This window comes from Aethalodelphis obliquidens, unplaced genomic scaffold, assembly GCF_003676395.1.
Source record: "Aethalodelphis obliquidens isolate GAN/ISIS:26980383/991018 unplaced genomic scaffold, ASM367639v1 scaffold16, whole genome shotgun sequence".
Classification (NCBI taxonomy): Eukaryota; Metazoa; Chordata; class Mammalia; order Artiodactyla; family Delphinidae; genus Aethalodelphis; species Aethalodelphis obliquidens.
The window spans coordinates 23,245,533-23,266,600 of record NW_020837960.1 but is presented as its reverse complement, the minus strand read 5'-3'; the positions used below and the strand labels follow the sequence as shown (position 1 = coordinate 23,266,600).

Genomic DNA, 21,068 nt, shown 5'->3' with positions numbered 1-21,068 from the left:
GAGTTTTTGTTTTTCAGTGCTTTTTATGTTATAGATGAAATCTTTGCCTACATTTTCCCCATCTCATCCTCTGGCTGCTTTATTTGTGCTTTTTATATTTAGATACATAGTTCATCTGGAATTGAGTTTTGTGAATTTTATGACATAGGAGTACTATGGATGTCAAGATGACCCAGTGCCATTTATTTGAGAAACTCTCCTGTCTCCCATGCTCTGCCGCTTTTGTCACAAATCAAGTGTTCCTGTATACTGGATTCTGCTTTGGCACTCGATTCTACCCAATTTGTCTGTTTGTCTATCCTTGTGACATACTGTCATAATTAGCTTTAGGTTTAATAAGGATCAGTATCTGGATAAGTAATGTCTTCCCATCCTGTCCTTTTTTTTTTTTTCCAAGGAAGCCTAAGCTATTCTTGATGCTTTGCACTTCCATTTAAATTTTAGAATCAGTTTATCAGTATCCATATTGAAAACAACTTGCTGGGATTTTAGCAAGGAATGGAATTTATAGATCTGTTGCAACTGGAGTTATATTTCATTTATAGATCTCTTTCAATATTGTGACTTCCAAACTATGAGCAGCTTCTATTCCTCCCATTTCTTTAGTTTTTAAAAAAATTTTTTTCCAGTAATGATTTTTAGATTTTTATGTAGAAGTCTTATATGTTTTTTATATGATATATTCTTATAATTTAAGTATTTTGTGTTTGTATCTTCGTTTCTCTAGTTTCCAAAATAAATTTATTGAGATCATTTGTTTATATTGTTTAAGCTCAATTTAAAAATACTCAATTTGACTGTACATTTTAACGAGTTTTGAACAGTTTATATGCCCATACAACCGCTACCGCAATGAAGATGTAGAATATATTTATCACTCCATATCGTTCCCTGTGCCCCATTTATAATTTACCCCATCCTTCCCCAGGCAAGCATTTATATGCTTTTTAATATCATAATTTAAATTTGTCTTTTCTAGGATTTCACATAGATGGAATCATATAGAATACACTTTCTTGTGCCTACCTTCTTTCACTCAGATTTTGAGATTCATTCATGTCTTTTTGTTTATGAGTAGTCCATTCCTTTTTTTTCTGTGGAACGCGGGCCTCTCACTGTTGTGGCCTCTCCCGTTGCGGAGCACAGGCTCCGGACGCGCAGGCTCAGCGGCCATGGCTCACGGGCCCAGCCACTCCGCGGCATGTGGGATCTTCCTGGACCGGGGCACGAATGCGTGTCCCCTGCATTGGCAGGCAGACTCTCAACCACTGTGCCACCAGGGAAGCCCAGTCCATTCCTTTTTATTCTTGAGTATTATTCTGTTATATGGCTATCCCACTATTTATTTATCTCTTCACTTGTTGATAGACATCTGGGTTTTTTCCAGATTGGGGCTATTATAAATAAAGATTCTATGGACATTTGAATTGAATACAACTGTATTGTAGACATATGATCTTGGGTAAATAGGAATAAAACAACTGGTTGAATAGGAAGTATAGGCTTATCTTTATAAGAAACTACTGAGCTGTTTTGCAAAGCAGTTGTATCATTTTATATTCCTTTCAACAATGTGTAAAAGTTCCATTTGTTCCATATTTTTGTCAACACTTGGCATTCTCAGTCTTTTTAAGACTCTATAATTTAAGACTTTTCTGGGTTATCATATCTCATTTGGATTTATTTTCCATTTTCCTAATGATTAAAGATGATGAGTTTTTTTTCTGATATGTTAATGGACCGTTGAAATCTTTTGCTATTTTTTTAAAAAGTAGGGTTGTTTTCTTGTGAAATGTCACCATTCTTTATGTATTCTGATTGTATGTCCTGTGTCAGATATTCCATTCTGTGGCTTATATTTTCATTTTGTTAAAATTATTTAGAACAGGAAGTTTCTAATTTTCACCAAGTCCATCGTTTCAAAAAATCTTTTCTTTTATGGTTTGTGCCTTTGTATCTTAAGAAATCTTTACCTAGCCGAAAGTCATGAAGATATTCTCATATATTTTCTTCTAAAAGTTTTGTAGTTTTAGCTTTTATGATTAGGTCTACGATCCATTTTCACTTAATTTTTGTGTGTGTGTGGTGAGGTAAAGTTTCAGTTTTGTTTTTATCCATATGTATATCAGTGTTTCAGCACCACTGAATTACCTTGGCACATTGGTATAAAATCAATTGGCTGTCTATGCGTGAACCTATTGCTGGACTCCATACTACTTCATGATCTATATGTCTGTCCTTACGCCAGTACCCCACTTTATTACTATAGCTTATAGAATATCCTGAAATCAGGTAGTATAAGTCCTCTAACTCTGTTCTTTTGACCGTTGCTTTGACTTTTCTAGATTGTTTGCATTTTCTTATATGTTTTAGAATGGGCTTGCCAATTTCTAAAAAAAAAATCCTGTTGAAATGTTAATTAGGATTGTGTTGAATATTTATTTAAATTTAGGGAGAATTGATATCTTAATAATATTGAGCCTTCTAATCTACAAACATTGTCTATAACTCCATTCATTGAGGTTTTTAATTTCTCTAGCAACTTATTATAGCTTTCATTGTAAAGGTCTTGTACTTAGTTTTGTCTTTTTTTTTATTAGTTTTTCATGTCTTTGATGATATTCTAAATTAAAATTTTTACTTGGGCTTCCCTGGTGGCGCAGTGGTTGAGAGTCCGCCTGCCAATGCAGGGGACACGGGTTCCTGCCCCGGTCCGCGAAGATCCCACATGCCACGGAGCGGCTGGGCCGGTGAGCCATGGCCGCTGAGCCTGAGCGTGCGGAACGGGAGAGGCCACAACAGTGAGAGGTCCGCGTACCGGAAAAAAAAAAATTTTTTTTACTTTAAATTTCCAATTTTGAGTTAGAAGCCAAACAAAAAAGGATAAATACTGTATGTTTCCATTTATATAAAATGATAGAAAATGCAAGTAAATTTTCTTAACAGAGAGCAAATTGATGATTGTCTTGTTAATTATATCTCAATAGGACTGAAAACAAAAAAGAAAGATTTTGTGTGTTGGTAGTATATAGAAAGACAACTGACTTTTGTACACTGATTTTATGTCTTGCAATTTTGCTTAATCCACTTAAATTTAGTAGTCTTTGTTAGATTGTTTAGACTTTTCTCAACTCAATATTATCTGTAATTTCCTTATTATTTTCTGTGTGAAAGATAATGTCACTTGTAGCTTTAGTGTTATTTATTCTTGTAGCTTTGAGATTTCACCAGTGGAGCCATCTCTGCCTGGAATATTTTTTTTACTGGGGAGGTTTTACAAATTAAATTCTTTCATTGGATAAGTGACTATTCAGATTTTCTGTTTTCTTTTTGCATCTGTGTTGGTCATTTGTGACTTCTAGGAATTTAGTCATTTTATCTAAGTTATTGGATTATTGCCATAAAAGTTTTTCATAATTTTATTATTATATTATTATTTTAAAACACCTGTAGGATCTCTAATGATGTTTCCTCTTTCATTCCTGATTTTGTAATTTATGCCTTTTCTCATTTTAGCATTATTAGAGTACCCATTGACTTTTCAATATTATAATTTTCCCCCCAGAAATTAGACATTAAATTCACTAATTTTTTTTCTGTCTCTATTACATCAAATTCCACTCTTTTTATTTCCTTTTAGTTATTTCAGGTTTACTTACTTTTCTCTTTCTAGATTTTTAGGGTGGAAACTTAGATCAGGAGTCTATAAACTACAGCCCAGGGACCAAATCTTCCTGCCATCGTAAACTTTATATATAAACTTTGTGTAAATAAACTTTTATTGGAATACAGTCACATCATTTGTTTATATATTGCCTGTGACTGCTTTCACATTACAATGGCAGAGTTAAGTAGTTGCAACAGAGATAGTATGCCCTAAAATCTTAAAATATTTAGTATCTTACCCTTTACAGAAAACATTTGCCAATCCCTTGCTTAGATCTTTGATTTCAGATTTCTTCTTTTCTATTACGAGCATTTAAAGCCATAACTTTTCCACTAAGCACTGTTTTAGCTGTATTTCAGAAATTTAATGTTGTTTTAATTTTCATACAGTATTTTCTCTAAGTTCCTCTATGATTTCTTCTTTGACTTCTAAGTGTTTCAGAGGTGACTTTGGAGATTGACCTTTCTCAGTATAATGCCATGAGGTCCATCCAAGTGTTGTGTGTATTAATGGGTCCTTTTGTATTTCTGAGTATTATTTCATGGTGTGGATGTACGACCGTTTGTTTAACCATTCACCCACTAAAAGACATTCGGGTTTTTTCCATTTTTGGCTAGTACCAAAAAAGCTACAATAAACATTTGTTTTTATGTGAACATACATTTTCATTTCTCTGGGATAAGTGCCCAGAGTGAGATTACTGGGCTAATATGGTAAGTACCTATTTAGTGTTATAAAAAATTCCCACCAGCAATGTATGAATAGTCCAGTTTCTCTTCATTTTCACCAGCATTCGGCATTGTCTTTTTTTTTTTTTTTTTTAAGGCCATTCTGGTAGGTATGTAGTGATATCTCATTGTGGTCTTCATTTGTATTTTCCTAATGGATGATTCTGAACATCTTTTTGTGTGCTTATTTTCCATTAGTGTGTTCTCTTCAGCAAAATGTCTGTTTATATCTTCTGCCCATTTTATAATTAGATTGCTTTTTCACTTTTGAGCCTTAAGAATTCAGTATTCTAAGTACACGTCCTTTTTCAAAATTGTTGTTTCCAAGTATTTGCTCCCAGACTGTAGCTCGTGTGTTTCGTCCTCTTAATAAAGTCTTTGGCAGAGGAAACTTTGCATTTTTATTGTAGTCTAGCTTATGATGTCATGTCTAAGAACTCTTCACCTCACCTTAAGTACTGAAGATTTTTCTCCTGTGTCTTCTATAAAGTTCTGTGGTTTTAAGTAGTAGTTTTAGTTTTAAGTCGGGGTCCCATTTTGAGCTAATTTATGTGTAAGGTGTGAGGTTTATGTCCAGGTTTATATTTTTTCCTGTGAATGTCCATTTGTTGCAGCACCATTTGTTCGAAAGACCATTCTTCCTCATGAAGCATTTTTAAGATCTTTTAAGGCAGATCTAGGGTGGCTTTTATTCTTGGGCTAATTTTGCCACTTAGAAAGTGTGCTGGATTTCTCCTGAACGCTCAGTATATCTAAGGAGGTCCCTCCTTTTTGGCCAGAGGGAACGCAGACAATTCTAGACCTGTGTGAGATGTAGAAGATGCCTGTTATGACTCCTCCATAATTGTTCTTTCTTCAGAAGTTGTTCTACTCTAATCTTGGGAGCTTTCAGGCATCCCATACCTAGATTGTTACTCAGCCAAAGATTACTGTGCTCTCCATACACCTTCCTCTTGCATACTATGCCCTCCAAATTCTATTCACCTTTGCCTCCTTGAACTACAGTTTTAATCTTGTCAAGTGAGAAAGGTTGCTGGATTCTGTATCTGCCCTAATATGGGAAATACCTCCATGTAGGAAATCTGGGTGATGGTGGGACTCACCTCATTTGTTTCTCTTTCCTCAGGATTTTGTACCCCACATTTTGTATGAAAATAGTTGTTCTCCGCATTTTGTAAAATTTTCTAGTTGTTAGCATGGGAGGTAATTGTAGACCATCTTAACCCCTTCAAGGTGAAAAGTAGAATTTGATACTTACATTTCCTAATTTATCTATAATTCTTTCTAACTAAGCATGTAGGGACAGTCATTTGATCCATGAATGTTGAAAGTTTTATCCCCCATTATACAAATACTTACACCTTTTTATTTCTTTTTCCTGACTTATAGTATCACCTAGTATCTCCAATACAGTTTTCTATAGAAGCGGTTAGAAAAGGCATTCTTGTCTTCATCTCAAATGAAAAGCTTTGAACATTTCATCATTAATTATGATGTCTCCTGTCTATTTAATAAAGATACTTTTTATCAAATTTAAGAATTCTCTTGTGTTTATAATTAACCAAGTTACCATCATTATGGGTATAGAATTTTATCTCTAAAGAGAGGGTAAGTCATGGAGATGACCATGTGGTTTTCCTCCTTTTTCTGCTAACATGGTCTATGATATTGACTTTTAATTTTAAAAATACTAAACAAACCTTTAATTCCTGAAAGAAATCCAATTTCTTTGTGATGTAAAATCTGTTTTACCTTTTGAAGAGCTTATGTAAGATTGGTATTTTTTATTTGTTTTTCTTTGTTTTCTAAAATATTTGGTAGAGTTCACAAGCAAAGACATCTGATCCTAGATTTCCTTTTTGGGGAAAGTTTTTAAGTTAAAATGTTACAAGTATCCCCAGATTTTCAGTTTTTGTCCTGTGTAAGTTTTGGTAGATTCTGTTGGCATAATGTAGTTCATAATATTCTCTTATTATTATTTTAACATTCATATAATCTGTAAGAAAGTCCCTCCTTTTTATTCTTTTTTTTTAAATAAATTTATTTATTTAATTTATTTATTTTTGGCTGCATTGGTCTTCATTGCTACACGTGGGCTTTCCCTAGTTGCAGCGAGCGGGGGCTACTCTTCATTGCAGTGCATGTGCTTTTCATTGCAGTGACTTCTCTTGTTGAGGAGCATGGGCTCTAGGCACACAGGCTTCAGTAGTTGCGGCTCACGGGCTCAGTAGTTGTGGCTCACGGGCTTCAAAGTGCAGGCTTAGTAGTTGTGGCGCACGGGCTTAGTTGCTCCACAGCATGTGGGATCATCCCGGACCAGGGCTCGAGCCCATGTCCCCTGCATTGGCAGGCAGATTCTTAACCACTGTGCCACCAGGGAAGCCCCCTCCTTTTTATTCTTGATGCTTATTATGAGCTTGTTTCTGCTTTCCTTCCTTACTTCCAAGTCTTGGCAGTGATTAATCAATTTTATTCATATTGCCATTAAGAAACATTCACTAGAGAGAAGTAACAAGAAACTGTTAGGTTGAAGTTTATACCTTATTATCTTTTCCTTAGTGCAGTGGATCTTAAACATCAGTATGCAACAGAGTTACATGGGAGGCCTGTTAAAACACATTGTTGAGCCAATATGTAGTTCTCGTTCAAGACTGAAGGCCTGAGAATCAGGAAAGTTGATGGTATAAGTTCCAGTATGGAAGCTGAGAGGCTCAAGACCCCAGAAGAGCTGATGTTTCAGTTGAGTCTGAAGGCCAGCAAAGACCAACTATCAAGTAGAAGGGGTTTTCTCTTATCTAGCCTTTTGTTCTATTCACGTCTTCAGTTGAATGGATGAACACACACACATTAGGGAGGACGGTCTGCTTTGTTCAGTCTACCCATTCAAATTGTAATCTCATCCAGAAACATCCTAACAGACACACCCAGAATAATATTTAATCAAATGTTGGGGCACCCTGTGGTCCAGTCAAGTTGACACATAAAATTAACCATTACATGAAGTGATCTTGGTGTGCTGGCTCTAAGAATACACTTTGAGAAATAGTGTTTTAAGTGATCATCTTCTAGATTGCAGCATTAATTCCTGATTTATATAAGTCCTCTTCCCAGACAATGTATGGATCTCAGTGTAGCTTAACTTCATCTACTCCAAATTTGGCAAATACACTTATACATATGTGTATGCATGTGTGTGTGTGTGTGTGTGTGTGTGCACATAAAATTGTAAATGCAAGGGCTTCCCTGGTGGTGCAGTGGTTGAGAGTCCGCCTGCCGATGCAGGGGACACGGGTTCGTGTCCCGGTCCAGGAAGACCCCACATGCTGTGGAGGGGCTGGGCCCGTGAACCGTGGCCGCTGAGCCTGCACGTCCACAGCCTGTGCTCCGCAATGGGAGAGGCCACAACAGTGAGAGGCCCGCGTACTGAAAAAAATCAATTGTAAATGCAACAAGAGAATATAATTACTATTTTATTGGTCAACATATTTAGATTTATCCAAATTTTTATCATTTACTTTTGCTCATCATTCCTTTTTGAATATCTGACTTACATGTGCTATCATTTTCTTTCTTCTTAAAGAACACCCCCTTTAGTATTTCATTTAGTGCAGGCCTGACACTCCTGAATTCCCTCACTTCTTGTTTAACTAAATATCTTTGAAATTCACCTCTATTTTTGAGGGATATTTTGAACCAAAGTAGAGTTTAGGTTGGAAGCTATTTCCTTTTAATGCTTTAAAGATATTAATGGGAAATTCTTAGCCATTACCTCTTCTAATATTGCTTCAGAATCATTCTGTTCTTTCTCTGGGATTTGAATTACACATATATTAGATATTTTCTGTATTTCTCATCTATCTATCTATTTCTCTCTCTCTATTATTCTAGTATTTCTTTTTAACCTTAGTCCACTTTACTAATTCTCTTTTTAACTGTTTCTAATCTTCTGCATTCTTAATTTTAATTTTTGTGTAAGTACTAGAATTTCCATTTGATTTTTTTATAGGTTAATATTCTCTTCCAGTTTCCTATAGTGTTTTTAATTTTCATGTATGTGTATATATATGATAATAGTTGCAGCCATGGATTTTTATGTGTTTTTTCCTAATGGATTATTTATAGTTTTATTCCTACAAATTACTTAGAATCTGTAAACCCCTCTAAATGAGATTTCCTTAATATAGGTAAAAACCAATATATGATTGTGTTTTTTAAACTAATCTTGTGTTTTAAGTCATATTGTTTTAATCCAGGCACTAGAGCTGTAGAAATTCATCTAAAGCATTATTATATCCATTGAATGTTTAGTTTTCCTATCATTGGTCATTTTGTTAGAGTGGTTGATAAATTTCCCAAGTTGCAACCATAATTGTGTTCATGGAAATCAGTAATTCTCTTTCTTAAAAAAATTTGTGCTTACTATCAAGAAAAATAGCCAAAGTCAAAATAGCATCATAAGCATAGTTAGTGTGACTGAAGAGAATGAAAAAGAATAAAGTGGGGAGAGAGGAATGAGTAGCTTAAGAGAATGCATTTCAGCCTAGAGTTGACAAATTCTATATTTAGGTCCCAAGAATGTTCTAAAATATTAAGAAGTTATAAACAGATTATTAAGATTATAACCCTCACACTAGACTATGAAGGGCAAATTCCCCATCAAGTCTACATTTGTATTATTTCTCTGCACAAAATGTCTTAGACTAAGTGAATGTTTTTTGAATAAATGAAAACTTCCAAATGAAAAATTAGTACTTGGTGTTTTCCCTAAATTAAGTGAAATATGCTAGTTGTTTTAGAAAATAATTTGCCAAAGGACCTTGTTCTTTTTCTGGTAGCTATAGGTTCCTTCCGCTTTTAAAATGAAAATTACATTCAAGAGAAAGAATAATTTATTTATTTTTATAAGCTATAAAGTCAAAGAGTTCTCCCTTATTAAGATTTTAAAGAATTTTTAACATGTTAACAGATACATTTTTCATGTGCCTTGGGATTGGGAAAAAATAGTTTTATACTGTGTATTTATCTGAGATGATAATTGAAATAACAATATAGGCACAATATATCTTTTTAAATTTTTTTTTTTAGTAATTGGTGGTTATCTGCCAGATGATAGAGGAGGGAGGGTATAAAGCTAAAATTTATGTTTATATCATTTCCTTTGAGAACTTAAATTGTGTAAGAATGAAGATAACATACTTTACACTATGTTTACTTTAAAACACATTATGATGAATCTATATGTCCATTTTCTTCACTATGAAAAAGTGATGATGCAACTTTTCCACTTAGAAAATTTTGTTTTTGCTTGATAGAGAAATCTGGCAGTATTATTTGATAATAATCTCCTGTATTTAAAACCTTTAATCTCTTGCTGGGTAAAATGTTAACATTTTTTTGCCCTTTATTAGAATATTTAAATTATGGTTGCAGAATGATTTATAAAAGCATCATTTAATGTTCTGTTAACATTTTGTAAGAAAATAGCTGCAAAAAGTCTTATTATAGGGATTCACTCACTGAGAAATATCTTTTTGTCCATTACCCTTAAGTAAAGGTAGTTAATACACATTTACATACACACATGTAATTAGTTGTATAGATTAATCAGTTTCTATTTGATATTTAATTTAATCACCAAGAACAGTACTTTTGCAATTCTGAAGCCTCTAAATTATTATACAGAAACCTGTAAAATATGCAAAAAAAATCTTAAACTAGGGAAAAATGTTTCTGACTTCAATTAGATAGTAGTATATTATGATCCAATAGTATAACTCTGATGTGAACCTCTATAAATCTAGAATTTTTCTAACGTAATTTTACTCAGTTAATCTTAAGTAAAAATAAATATTCATGCTTCACTCAGAATTCAGGTGCAAAAACAGTAGTAATTATATCTAGATTTTTCTCCTCTTCATAGGTTCTCTTTTACCATTCTTACTTACTTTTCCTTGGTAGAGAGGATTACTTTAGCTGAGAAGCTTCATCAAACATGATCCTGGAGATTAGAAAGAATGAATGAAATAATGGATCTAAAAAAGAAGTTCTGTCTATATTCTCTAAAATTCAGAGCTAACTCATTATTATGATGATTATTCTGTGACTTCAGGTAGTCCTTCCTTTCCTAGCTGTTTTATTACAACTTAATAATAGTAAGTACTTTCATTAAAACAGTTCTTCTCAAAACGTGTTTCCTAGATAAGCAGTATCAAGCCACCTGAGAATCTTTTAGAAGTGCAAACTGTGTCGGTACACCCAAACCTGCTGAACCTCTAAGGCTAGGGCCCTAGCAGTTTGGGTTTAAACAGGCCTTGCAGGTGATTCCAACCTACACCAAAGATTGAGAACCACTGCCTTAATGTAGGTGTTTGCTCCAGGAGTAACAGAGTAGAGGAGAATATTGAAAACTCTTTGTCTTCAGCAAGTCTGCAAAGCCCCACCCAGGTCCTTTTTTCTTGCTTAAAGTTGTTCCTCCAGAATATTCTCTTTAAGTGTTTGTGGAAGTTACTAAACCTGAGTTTCCTCTTGAGTTCTTCTTTCTCTAAAGCTGTTGACCCAAATAAGAGGAAGTAAACTTAAACTGAAGTGTTAATGATGAGGCTTTGTGTCCACAGAGGATTCAGATCATGCTCTTTCCAAGTTAGGAAAGAGCATCCTAGATTATTCCCTAATCCCTCGCTATTCACTTAAAAAAAGATGGAATAGTTCAGTTTTAAATATTAATAATACATTGCAAATTATTCTGTAATTACCTTTTTGTCATTTATGTTTTCCTCATACATAACAAAAATGTTGCTTAGCATTGTGGCAGAACTTTTATTACTGTAAAGTATTGTTTAACTCCTTACTGTACATGTCTTCTGTGTAGAAGAATGTGTGCTCATCTAAGATTATTATATTGATTTTGTTTTGGTTCAAATATATCAGAGTCACATTTTGTAAGATTAAATACAGATGTGTTCTATTCAAAGTAGCAGTTACAAGAGCTATCATTGTTGACCTCCCACTATGTGCCAAGCACTTTTCTATGCACTTTACATGCCTTAGCTCATTAACTTTCACCTGGTAGGCACTGTTACCGTCTTCATTTTGCAGACATAGGAAGTCTAATGTCCCAAGGTCACCTAGGTAGCATACGATGGAGCCAGCATTCCAGTTCAAGCAGTCTTACTCTAAAGCACTTACTTGTAAGAGAGACAGTTGGATGTTACCAAATTATTTATTTGAGCAGAATTATTTTCTTTATCTGTGTTTTTACTTTTACATATCTTGCTCAAGGTACTTTCAAGAATGTCAGATAGTGCTTATATAAAGTCATATAACTTGAAATTTAATAGTCAGCAATATAAATAATGAATGATACAATGATTGGTAAATAAAAAGTAAGTGGGCTTATGAAATAGAAAACGCCTACTTTGGCAAAGCAATTCACCTGTATCATACTGAATTCAGTTATCCCCTTATTTGTCCTGCTTTTCAGGAAATTTTCAGGGAACTCTTGAGAACAAGAGCTCATTCTTTGTAACTTTCACAGTGACCCGTGTAGTAGGTATTCGAAACAGCCTTCTTTGGTGGAAAGAAGGATAGACAAAGAAGCCATACAGGAACTTCTTTTCTTGAAGCTCCTAGAGTTATGGACAGAATCTGTGGCCCTTGTGGGTGACAGGATCCTGATTCCTTTTCACAGTATAATCAATCTGATTTAGCAACAGTCTTTTGAGTAGCCTTATGACTGATGTGAAACTCTACAGTGTCCCTTCTACATGAAGCTGTTACTATTCAGTGGGTTAGAATTGGACTTTTATAATTTTAAAGGTTTTAATTTAGAAGTAAAGTTTATTTGACTTTTTATATTGAACCATATTTACTAGTCTTTATGTCTTAATTTCAACAGCATCACTGCAAAACTTGAAAGAGCTTTAGAAAAAGTTGCTCCTCTTCTTCGTGAAATTTTTGTAGACTTTGCCCCATTCCTATCTCGTACACTTCTTGGCAGTCATGGACAAGAGCTATTGATAGAAGGTATGATTTCTCTCTCTATTCTAATTATTTTAGTTTCCTATAATGTATCTATTAATCATGGCATAACTTGTGCTACTAGAGGAATATTTATTGACAGAAGAATATAAAGACATTGCTTCCACAAATTCTAGTAAGATATTCATGTATGCTTTCTCCTTATTCATTAAAAAAAAAAAAAGTAGCATGTTTGCTCAGTCAATGCTAATAACAGAATGAAGAACTTTGAAAAAGTGTTGGAATGGGAGGCTCTGGCCCTTATAATCCCAATCTATTAGGGCTGCTGTATATCCTTCATTAGGGTGGCATGTTTACTAAGCAATGATCTCTAAAATCCCCTTCTAACTCTTAAAGTGATGCTTCAAGTGACTTTTCTTATTCACACATACCATGTGTAATATGAGAATCCTTAACTGAGAAAATGTAAAGAAATACTTAACTGGGAATTGATGAAGCTGTTATCTACTCGTCAGCAGCTTAAATGGAGTGAGAAGGCAAAGAAGATAAATTAACTGTTGGGAAGATTTAATATAAGCATCTGTATTAGGAGCTTTGAAAAATATGGTTGTCTGAAGCCTTACTTCTTTAAACAGAAGTTTTGTTCTATAAATATTCATGAGCTTCAGAAAGGGGTAATCAATATCTAGATGATCCTGTACGTGAATAATGGCTTTAGGTGCTATTCCTTGAATTTAGCAGGTATATATATATTTATATATATGTTTATATATTTGCAAACATACATACACTCACAACACACACACACACACACACACACACACACACACACACACACATTTGCTTTTTACGTCCTATTTACTGTTGGAAGTTTTCCTTACCTGTTCTGTCATTGTCTCAACTGCTTTTACACAATCTGTTTCTATTAGGGGAAACAATAATAGTTAATAACCTGAATTTAAACCCTTGTTTCACTGCTTTCTTAGCTGTATGACCTTTGTGAGTTACGTAGCCATTTTGTAGCTTAGTTGCTTTCTATAAGGTGTAGTCAATGATAACACCACCCTCCCAGGGTTCTTGTAAGGATTAAATTGTATAATGCCTATAAAGCTCTTAGAATAGTGACACATGGAGGGCTATTCATTTTTTTCTTAATACAGTGTTCTTGCTCTAGGCCAAGTGCTATTAGATACTTGGAATATATTAGTAAATAACAAAGATCCCTGTCTTGGTCACCTTATATTCTATCAAAGAGAGAACATAAATAAATACTGAGCAGAATAAGTAATTAAATTATATAGCATATGAGGTGGTAAGTGTTATGTAAAAGGATAAGTACAACACAGGGGATTGGTATTATAGAAGTGTCAGGGTTAGGTTGCAGTTTTAAAGAGGTGATTAATTTTAAATAAGCCAGTAGTAAAAGTTACATCTCAGCAAAGACTTAAAGGAGGTGAGCCATACCGCTTACTAGAAGAGTGTCCTAGGTCAAGAGAATAGTGTAATGACCCTATAACATGTGTTACCTGTATAATAAGAAAAAAAATTCAATAAACATCATTAAAAAATTAAATCTCAAATGTTTCCTCATTCCCTAAAAGTCTTTTAATTTTTTCAGTATTTATGCATATCTTTTCCAGAAATTAACTGACAAATTTACCAAAGAAATTCATAAATGGTGAACAAATACATGCAAAAATAAACATGGAATAAAGTTAGTAATATAGTAGTGTTAGTAATGGATCCTGTACTGTTATTAGAATTGGGATGCAAATTCAGCACTGTTTTCCAGCAGCCAAAGCAAAGAAGGAATTATTTGAAGTTATAAAACTTATATTATTGGTTCCTAAATGAGTTTGTGACAATTTTGAGTTCTAAGGAGTTACTGTCAGATGACTTTTTAACTGCTCTATGTTGGTCAGTCAGAACCCCATACATGTAGCCCCCTTTCCAGAATTTTCCATGGCCAGACATCTGGACTGTTTCTTATTTCTTCCCAGCCCTGCAGAGAGAAGGTAGGAGAAATAGCCTGTAATTGAGAGCTATTTTTCTTGGGCTTCCCTAAGTTTACCTCAAATACTCTGAATTGAGTTGAAGCAGCATTAAGAATAATCCTCTTGGATTTTTATAAAGGTGACTGTGCTAAAAAGGAAACGTTAGACCAAGTTATATATTAAGAATTCCCTTTGTGTTCCCTTGCTAGAATACAATTTTACTTTTTCACTTTTCTGAATCCAAAGAATTTAATTAAATATCCTATTTTTAAAACTATGTTGGTGTAATGTTCATACTCTTCTTTTGTGTTAAAATGATTCTTCTTAATAAAATGATGATAGCAAATGGTAGATTTTTAAGTTTTGAGTTTCGTTTTGTAAATGCCATTACTTGGCAGAATAGAAAGTTGACAACCTTAAGATATGGTCCTCCAAATTTCTGCTAGGCCATACAATCAAAAAATCTAGAATCCTCTGCTGTATTCCAGAACAGCATTAGGTATCCTCACCATTTAGTCATAACCTTCCTTTTCAGACTCAACTAGTCTCTGTCCTCTTACTATAGAGGACATTCCTTTAACATTCAGTAAGTTACACCTTGTCACATTGCTTTGTTTTTGTACAACCCTTCCTTCTGCATTGGATCTTTTTCCTTTTTTCTTTCCCCCAAATTATTCTCATCCTTTGAGTTCTGCTTCAGGTTCCTTATGCCAAATTAATGCCTTCTCTTCTGTGCTCCTGTGCCATTTTATTTATACAATATTAATAAAATTAGTTTTCGCTTGTAAATAGGAAGTATTTTATTGGTTTTATTAACATTGCCTAACTTAGATTCTGGTACATAATATTGAGTATTTTTTTCCTTGTACTTGAATACAACATTATTTGTGTTACTGATAATGTTTGGTAGAGGTAAGTTTTGAAAATAAGGGAAGGTAGATAAAACTTTTGTGTTCTGTGGTGAGAATTCCTAATATTGCTCAATCATCCACACCCATGCCTTGGATCCTATACTCACCCAAGGTCCATCCTTGCTCTCTGCCCCAGACTATGGAAATATATATCCTGTCATGTTCTCATTCTTGAACATGTACTCTTGATCATTCTTTCTTTTTCCCTCTCCTCCATTTCCCTTCTTTCCATAATTTGACACACTATTCCTCTCCTCTGAGAAGAAAAACTGTCAAACTATTGTGAAGAGCTCAGGAGAGTAATATGATAAAATATCTTTAGTTATTGAATATTTCTGTTCAGAAATAGTGCTTCTGATGAATAAATCTCAGTGCTTTTGATTTCATCATATGTATAGGTATGGTAGGAACAAAACTGGATTTAGGTAACTGAAGATATTTTAATGTCTTATGAGAAGAGAAGACAATTACTCCTGATTTCAAGTAATCATAAAATATGTTTGAATTGAATCTTTGTTGTTTTATATTCAGTTTTTCTTGATTCACGTGTGTATCCATTTAACTCTTTTCTTATAGAATAATTAATTATTGGTAGTTTATACTGTCTGTGTCCTTTAAAACACATGCTAAAATAATGTCCTTTCCTTTTCTTAATTTGTCTATCATTTTATTAGTCAACCTGTGTTAAATTTATTATTGTATGATTCTATAAGAATCAGTGTTGTTCATACCTTTTAAGTTCACTCATTAATGGTAGCTATTTTTGCATAGCTTTTGTGTGTGTGTGTGTGTGTGTGTGTGTGTGTGTGTGTGTCTTCCCCTTGGCAATAATTAGTATTTTTTAAGATGATAGTTTTGGGGAGCTTAGTGAACTTTCTCTAAGAAAATTCTAGCTTTTCAATGTGCAAACTAATGTGTACAAATTAGAGTATATAATGCAAGTATCAAAATCTACCAGCTTAAGATGGCAAAACAGGGGCTTCCCTGGTAGCGCAGTGGTTGAGAGTCCGCTTGCCAATGCAGGGAACGCGAGTTCGTGCCCCGGTCCGGGAAGATCCCGCATGCCGCGGAGCGGCTGGGCCCGTGAGCCATGGCCGCTGAGCCTGCGCGTCCGGAGCCTGTGCTCCGCAGCGGGAGAGGCCACAACAGTGAGAGGCCCGCATACCAAAAAAAAAAAAAAAAAAAAAAAAAAAGATGGCAAAACAACGTTTGGTCCAAAATTGTTATAGTTATACTAATGGGTTGGTTACCGAACTTTTAAATCTGTTTCACTGCTCTATTATTGCATGAGTACACCATTGTTTTAATCCTTGTCAATTTATAGAAGTTGTATGTAATCATCACCCACCAGTCCTGCTCATCTTTTTGAATAAATGATCATTATCATTAATTTAAAACAAAACAAAATTGCTTTATTTATTTGGCTTAGGCAGCAATGGAGGATGCACTTCAGAGGAGCCACTGGACTTCTCTTAAAGAGTTGAGAGGAGCCTATTTTAGAGTTCAGATTTAAGGAAGAAGGTCCCGTTGTAGATGGAGTGCTGACGTTAGATCTTGATAACTGTTATTCAGGAGGTCTTGGAAATACCATGAGCCTAGAGTTGCCATAGTAATAAGGAAGCAGACCCAAGTTAATTAGAAGAGAAGATGTTTGTGTGTGTGTGTTGGGGGTGAGGGCCGTGTGTGTATGTGTCTTAGCCTTAGTGCCCTTTACCTTGTTCCACCACCGCACAGAATGGCCCTGAATATCACTGCTATGTTCCATGAGCATTACTTGTGTTTGGTTGAGAACTCACAAGAACATTAGAGATAACTTAATTATCATGGGGATACAGCAGATAGTCTCAAAGTCAGGAAATGAAATACAGATAGACTTGAGGCAGCCTGGAAATGGGAAAGGAGTGTCAGTAACAAGGGCTACTCCTCAAGCAGTTTAACATACATGGAATTGGAGTCCAAGATGAAGGAGGTTGAGACGATATGTGTGTATGTGTATAGCCAAATAATTTGAAAACTGTTAATCCTAAGATCCAAGAAATTCAACTAACGTCAAGTGGGATGGACACAAAGAAAATAATTCCATGGAACATCATAATTAAACTGTTCAAAACCAGGTTTCAAGAGAAAATTTCAAAAAGTAGTCATCAACATTAAGCAAACCAACAACTCATTTAAAAATGTCTTGAACAGATACTTCACAAAAGATCACATTAGGATGCCAAATAAGTTCATAAAAAGATAGTCGACATTATCAGAAGGTAAATGCAAATTAAAACCAGGATGACACAACACTACAAACATGAGAATGACTAAAGTAAAAAATACTGATAATATTGTGTGGGCCAAAAGGTTTGTTCATTTTCTTCCGTAAGATGGCTCTAGTAGCACTTAGTTGTCTTTAATTCATTCGAAACAATTTTGTTAGATTGTATGTGGCAGCTGTCATATCAGTGTGCATTTAAAAAGAGTCCTATCAAAATTGGTGAAGTGTTGGGTAACCATTTTAATATTGAAGATGGAAGAAAAAAAGCAGTGTATTTGGCATATTATGCTTTATTATTTCAAGAAAGGTGAAAACACAACTGAAATGCACAAAAAGATTTGTGCAGTGTATAGAGAAGGTGCTGTGACTGATCAAATGTGTCAAAAGTGGTTTGCGAAGTTTCATGCTGGAGGTTTCTCACTGGATGATGCTCCACGGTCGGGTAGACCAGTTGAAGTTGATAGCTATCCAATCGAAAGAGTAATTGACAACAATCAACGTTATACCACGCGGGAGATAGCCGACATCCTCAAAATATCCAAATCAAGCGTTGAAAATCATTTGCACCAGCTTGGTTATGTAAATTGCTTTGATGTTGGGGTTCCACGTAAGTTAAGCGAAAAAAACCTTCTTGACCACATTTCCGCATGCGATTCTCTACTGAAACGTAATGAAAACATTCCGTTTTTAAAACAAATTGTGAAGGGCGATGAAAAGTGGATACTGTACAATAATGTGGAACAGAAGAGATCATGCAGCAAGCGAAATGAACCACCACCAACCACACCAAAGGCTGGTCCTCATCCAAAGAAGGTGATGTTGTGTATATGGTGGGATTGGAAGGGAGCCCTCTATTACGAGCTCTTTTCGAAAACCCAAACGATTAATTCCAAGTTCTGCTCCCGATTCGACTAACTGAAAGCGGCACTGCACTCAATGAAAAGCGTCCAGAAATAGTCAACAGAAAACATATAATCTTCCATCAGGATAATGCAAGACCATGTGTTTCTCTGATGACCGGGCAAAAACTGTTATAGCTTGGCTGGGAAGTTCTGATTCATCCACTGCATTCACCAGACATTGCACCTTCGGATTTCTATTTATCTCGGTCTTTACAAAATTCTCTTAATGGAAAAAAATTTCATTTCCCTGAAGACTGTAAAAGGCACATGGAACAGTTCTTTGCTCAAAAAATAAAAAAGTTTTGGGAAGATGGAATTATGAAGTTGCCTGAAAAATGGCAGAAGGTAGTGGAACAAAAGGGTGAATATGTTATTCAATAAAGTTCTTGGTGAAAGTGAAAAATGTGTCGTTTTACTTAAACTGAAGGCTGTTTTTGGCCCACCCAATACCAAGTGCTGGGGAGAATTTGGAGCAACTGGCACTCTCACCCATGGCTTTGAGAATGCAAAGTGGCAGTCACTGAGGAAAATGGTTTGGAAGTTTCTTATTAAGTTAAACAGTCACTTATCATATGACCCAGTAATCCCATTCCTTGAAATTTTCCCTAGAGAAAATGAAAACTTAACCTTCACATAGAAACCTATACATGAATGTTCATAGCAGCTTTATTTGTGATAGCCAGAAGCTGGAGAAATTCAAATGTTTTTCAGTGAGTAAAAGAGTAAAGGGACTATGGTGCATTCAAACAGAAGAAAAAAGGAACAAACTACTGATAAACGTTACTGCTTGGATGAATCTCATCAAAATTATTGTGTGGAAGAAAAACTCATCCCAAGGGTTGTGTACGTTATGTTTCCTTTTTATTTTTATTTTTTGAACATTCTCCATACAGATCAGTGGTGGTCAGGGTTTATGTGTGGGAAAGGGTATCACTGTAAAGGAATTTTTCAAAGGATTTCTTGGGATGGTGGTGATACATGGATCAATACATGTATTAAATCTCATAGAAATTTACACGCAAAGTAAAAAATCAGTTTTAATCTATAATAATTTAAAATTAAAATGTTGAAATCACTGTCAGGAAAAAAAAACATGAGTTACAAAAATAAAATCATCATCAACATTTAGTCAGAAATCATTGCAAACCAGAAAATAATGGAACATCTTTCAAGTGTTGATAGAAAAGACTTCCAACCTGAAATTCTTTGTCCAGTGAAAATATTCCTCAAAAATGAAGGAGAAATAAAGACTTTTTCACACAACAAAAGATGTTAAAATTCATTGCCAACATAGCAATGAGTAAATTTTTTCAAGCAGAGGGTTAATGATACCAGTTGGAAACAAAGGAGAATGTAAGAAATAGTTAATATAGGGGTATATATGAAATATTTTTTTCATTTTCAATTGATGCAGGAAAAGCATTTATTAAAATTCAATACCCATTCATGATAAAATCTCTGAGAAAAATAGGTCCCAAAGGGAACAAACCTAACCTAAAATTGGTATTTATGAAAAACTGAAACTAATGTTATACTTAGTGAAAAACCAAGTGAAATTGGGAATAAGGGAAGGATTTTGCCTCTCACCACTTTAACTCAACATTTTACTGTATGATCTTAAGTAGTACAGTAAGGCAAGGAGTAAAAATAATAGACATACAGATTTGGAGAGGTGGAAGTAAAACTGTTTTTGATTGCAGTTGAAATTATCACGTATGTAGAAAATCCTAAGGATCTCATGCATTGCTGATTCAGAATATAAAAGGGTACAACTTTGAAAAACAGTTTGGCAATGTTTTATCAACAGTCACGTAAAATTTGATCTAGGAATTCCACTACAGTTATCATTCAAGTAAAACACACATATGTCCACATAAAGATACAAATTTTCATACAAAAATTCATAATAAATAGAAATAGAAAAATTATATTCATTAAAAAAATGGGTAAGCAAATGCTTGTATGTCCATATGATAGATTACTGCTCGGAAATTAAAAAAAAAAAAGTAAAACTACTGATACTCATAGCAAAATGCATGAATTTCAGAAACATCATGCAAGAGAAGCCTGGCTTAAACGAGTTCGTATCGTATGATTTCATTTTTACAAAACACTGGCGCAGAAGAAATCTTTTGTGTAGAACGCAGTGGTTGTCTGGGGTTAGGGATGCAGAGAAGACTGAGTAGGAATAGGCACAAAGGAAATTTGCGGGGAGCAGGTTGTACTGGTGGCTAAATAGATGTGTAAATTTGTCTTTACTCAAAGAAGTGTACATTCAAAATTGTCAAATTGTATTTTATGTAAACTGTCTTTCTATAAAGTTGAATTAAAATAGAAAAATAACTTAGGTGTTAAAAATGAGGGCTGAAAATTTATTCTTACTACATGAAAGTGGAAAATATTATGCAGAAGTCAAGAGGAGGAAGACTAAAACCAGACCACTTGATTTCATGAAACGTATCCTTTGGTTACCCTGGAGACATTTCAGAAGAATAGTGGAAACAGATACTGGATTGCCAAAGGCGAACATTTTGGGGAAAAAAAATGACTAAACGTAGACCACTTGTTGGAAAAATTTGACAGTGAAACAAGAGAGTAAAATTGATAGACATTCAAGTGAGTATGG

The 21,068-nt window shown here is 34.5% G+C and overlaps 1 protein-coding gene across 4 annotated transcripts in view; it reads left to right on the top strand.

The window, feature by feature from the left end:
• Positions 1–21,068, top strand: part of NBEA (neurobeachin) — a 627,914-nt gene that overhangs the window by 253,763 nt on the left and 353,083 nt on the right. For all 4 annotated transcript variants that reach the window (XM_027116524.1, XM_027116522.1, XM_027116523.1 and 1 more), the window contains one exon: positions 12,290–12,417. In XM_027116524.1, the coding sequence (XP_026972325.1) occupies positions 12,290–12,417 (128 nt within the window). The remainder of the gene's footprint in view (positions 1–12,289; positions 12,418–21,068) is intronic.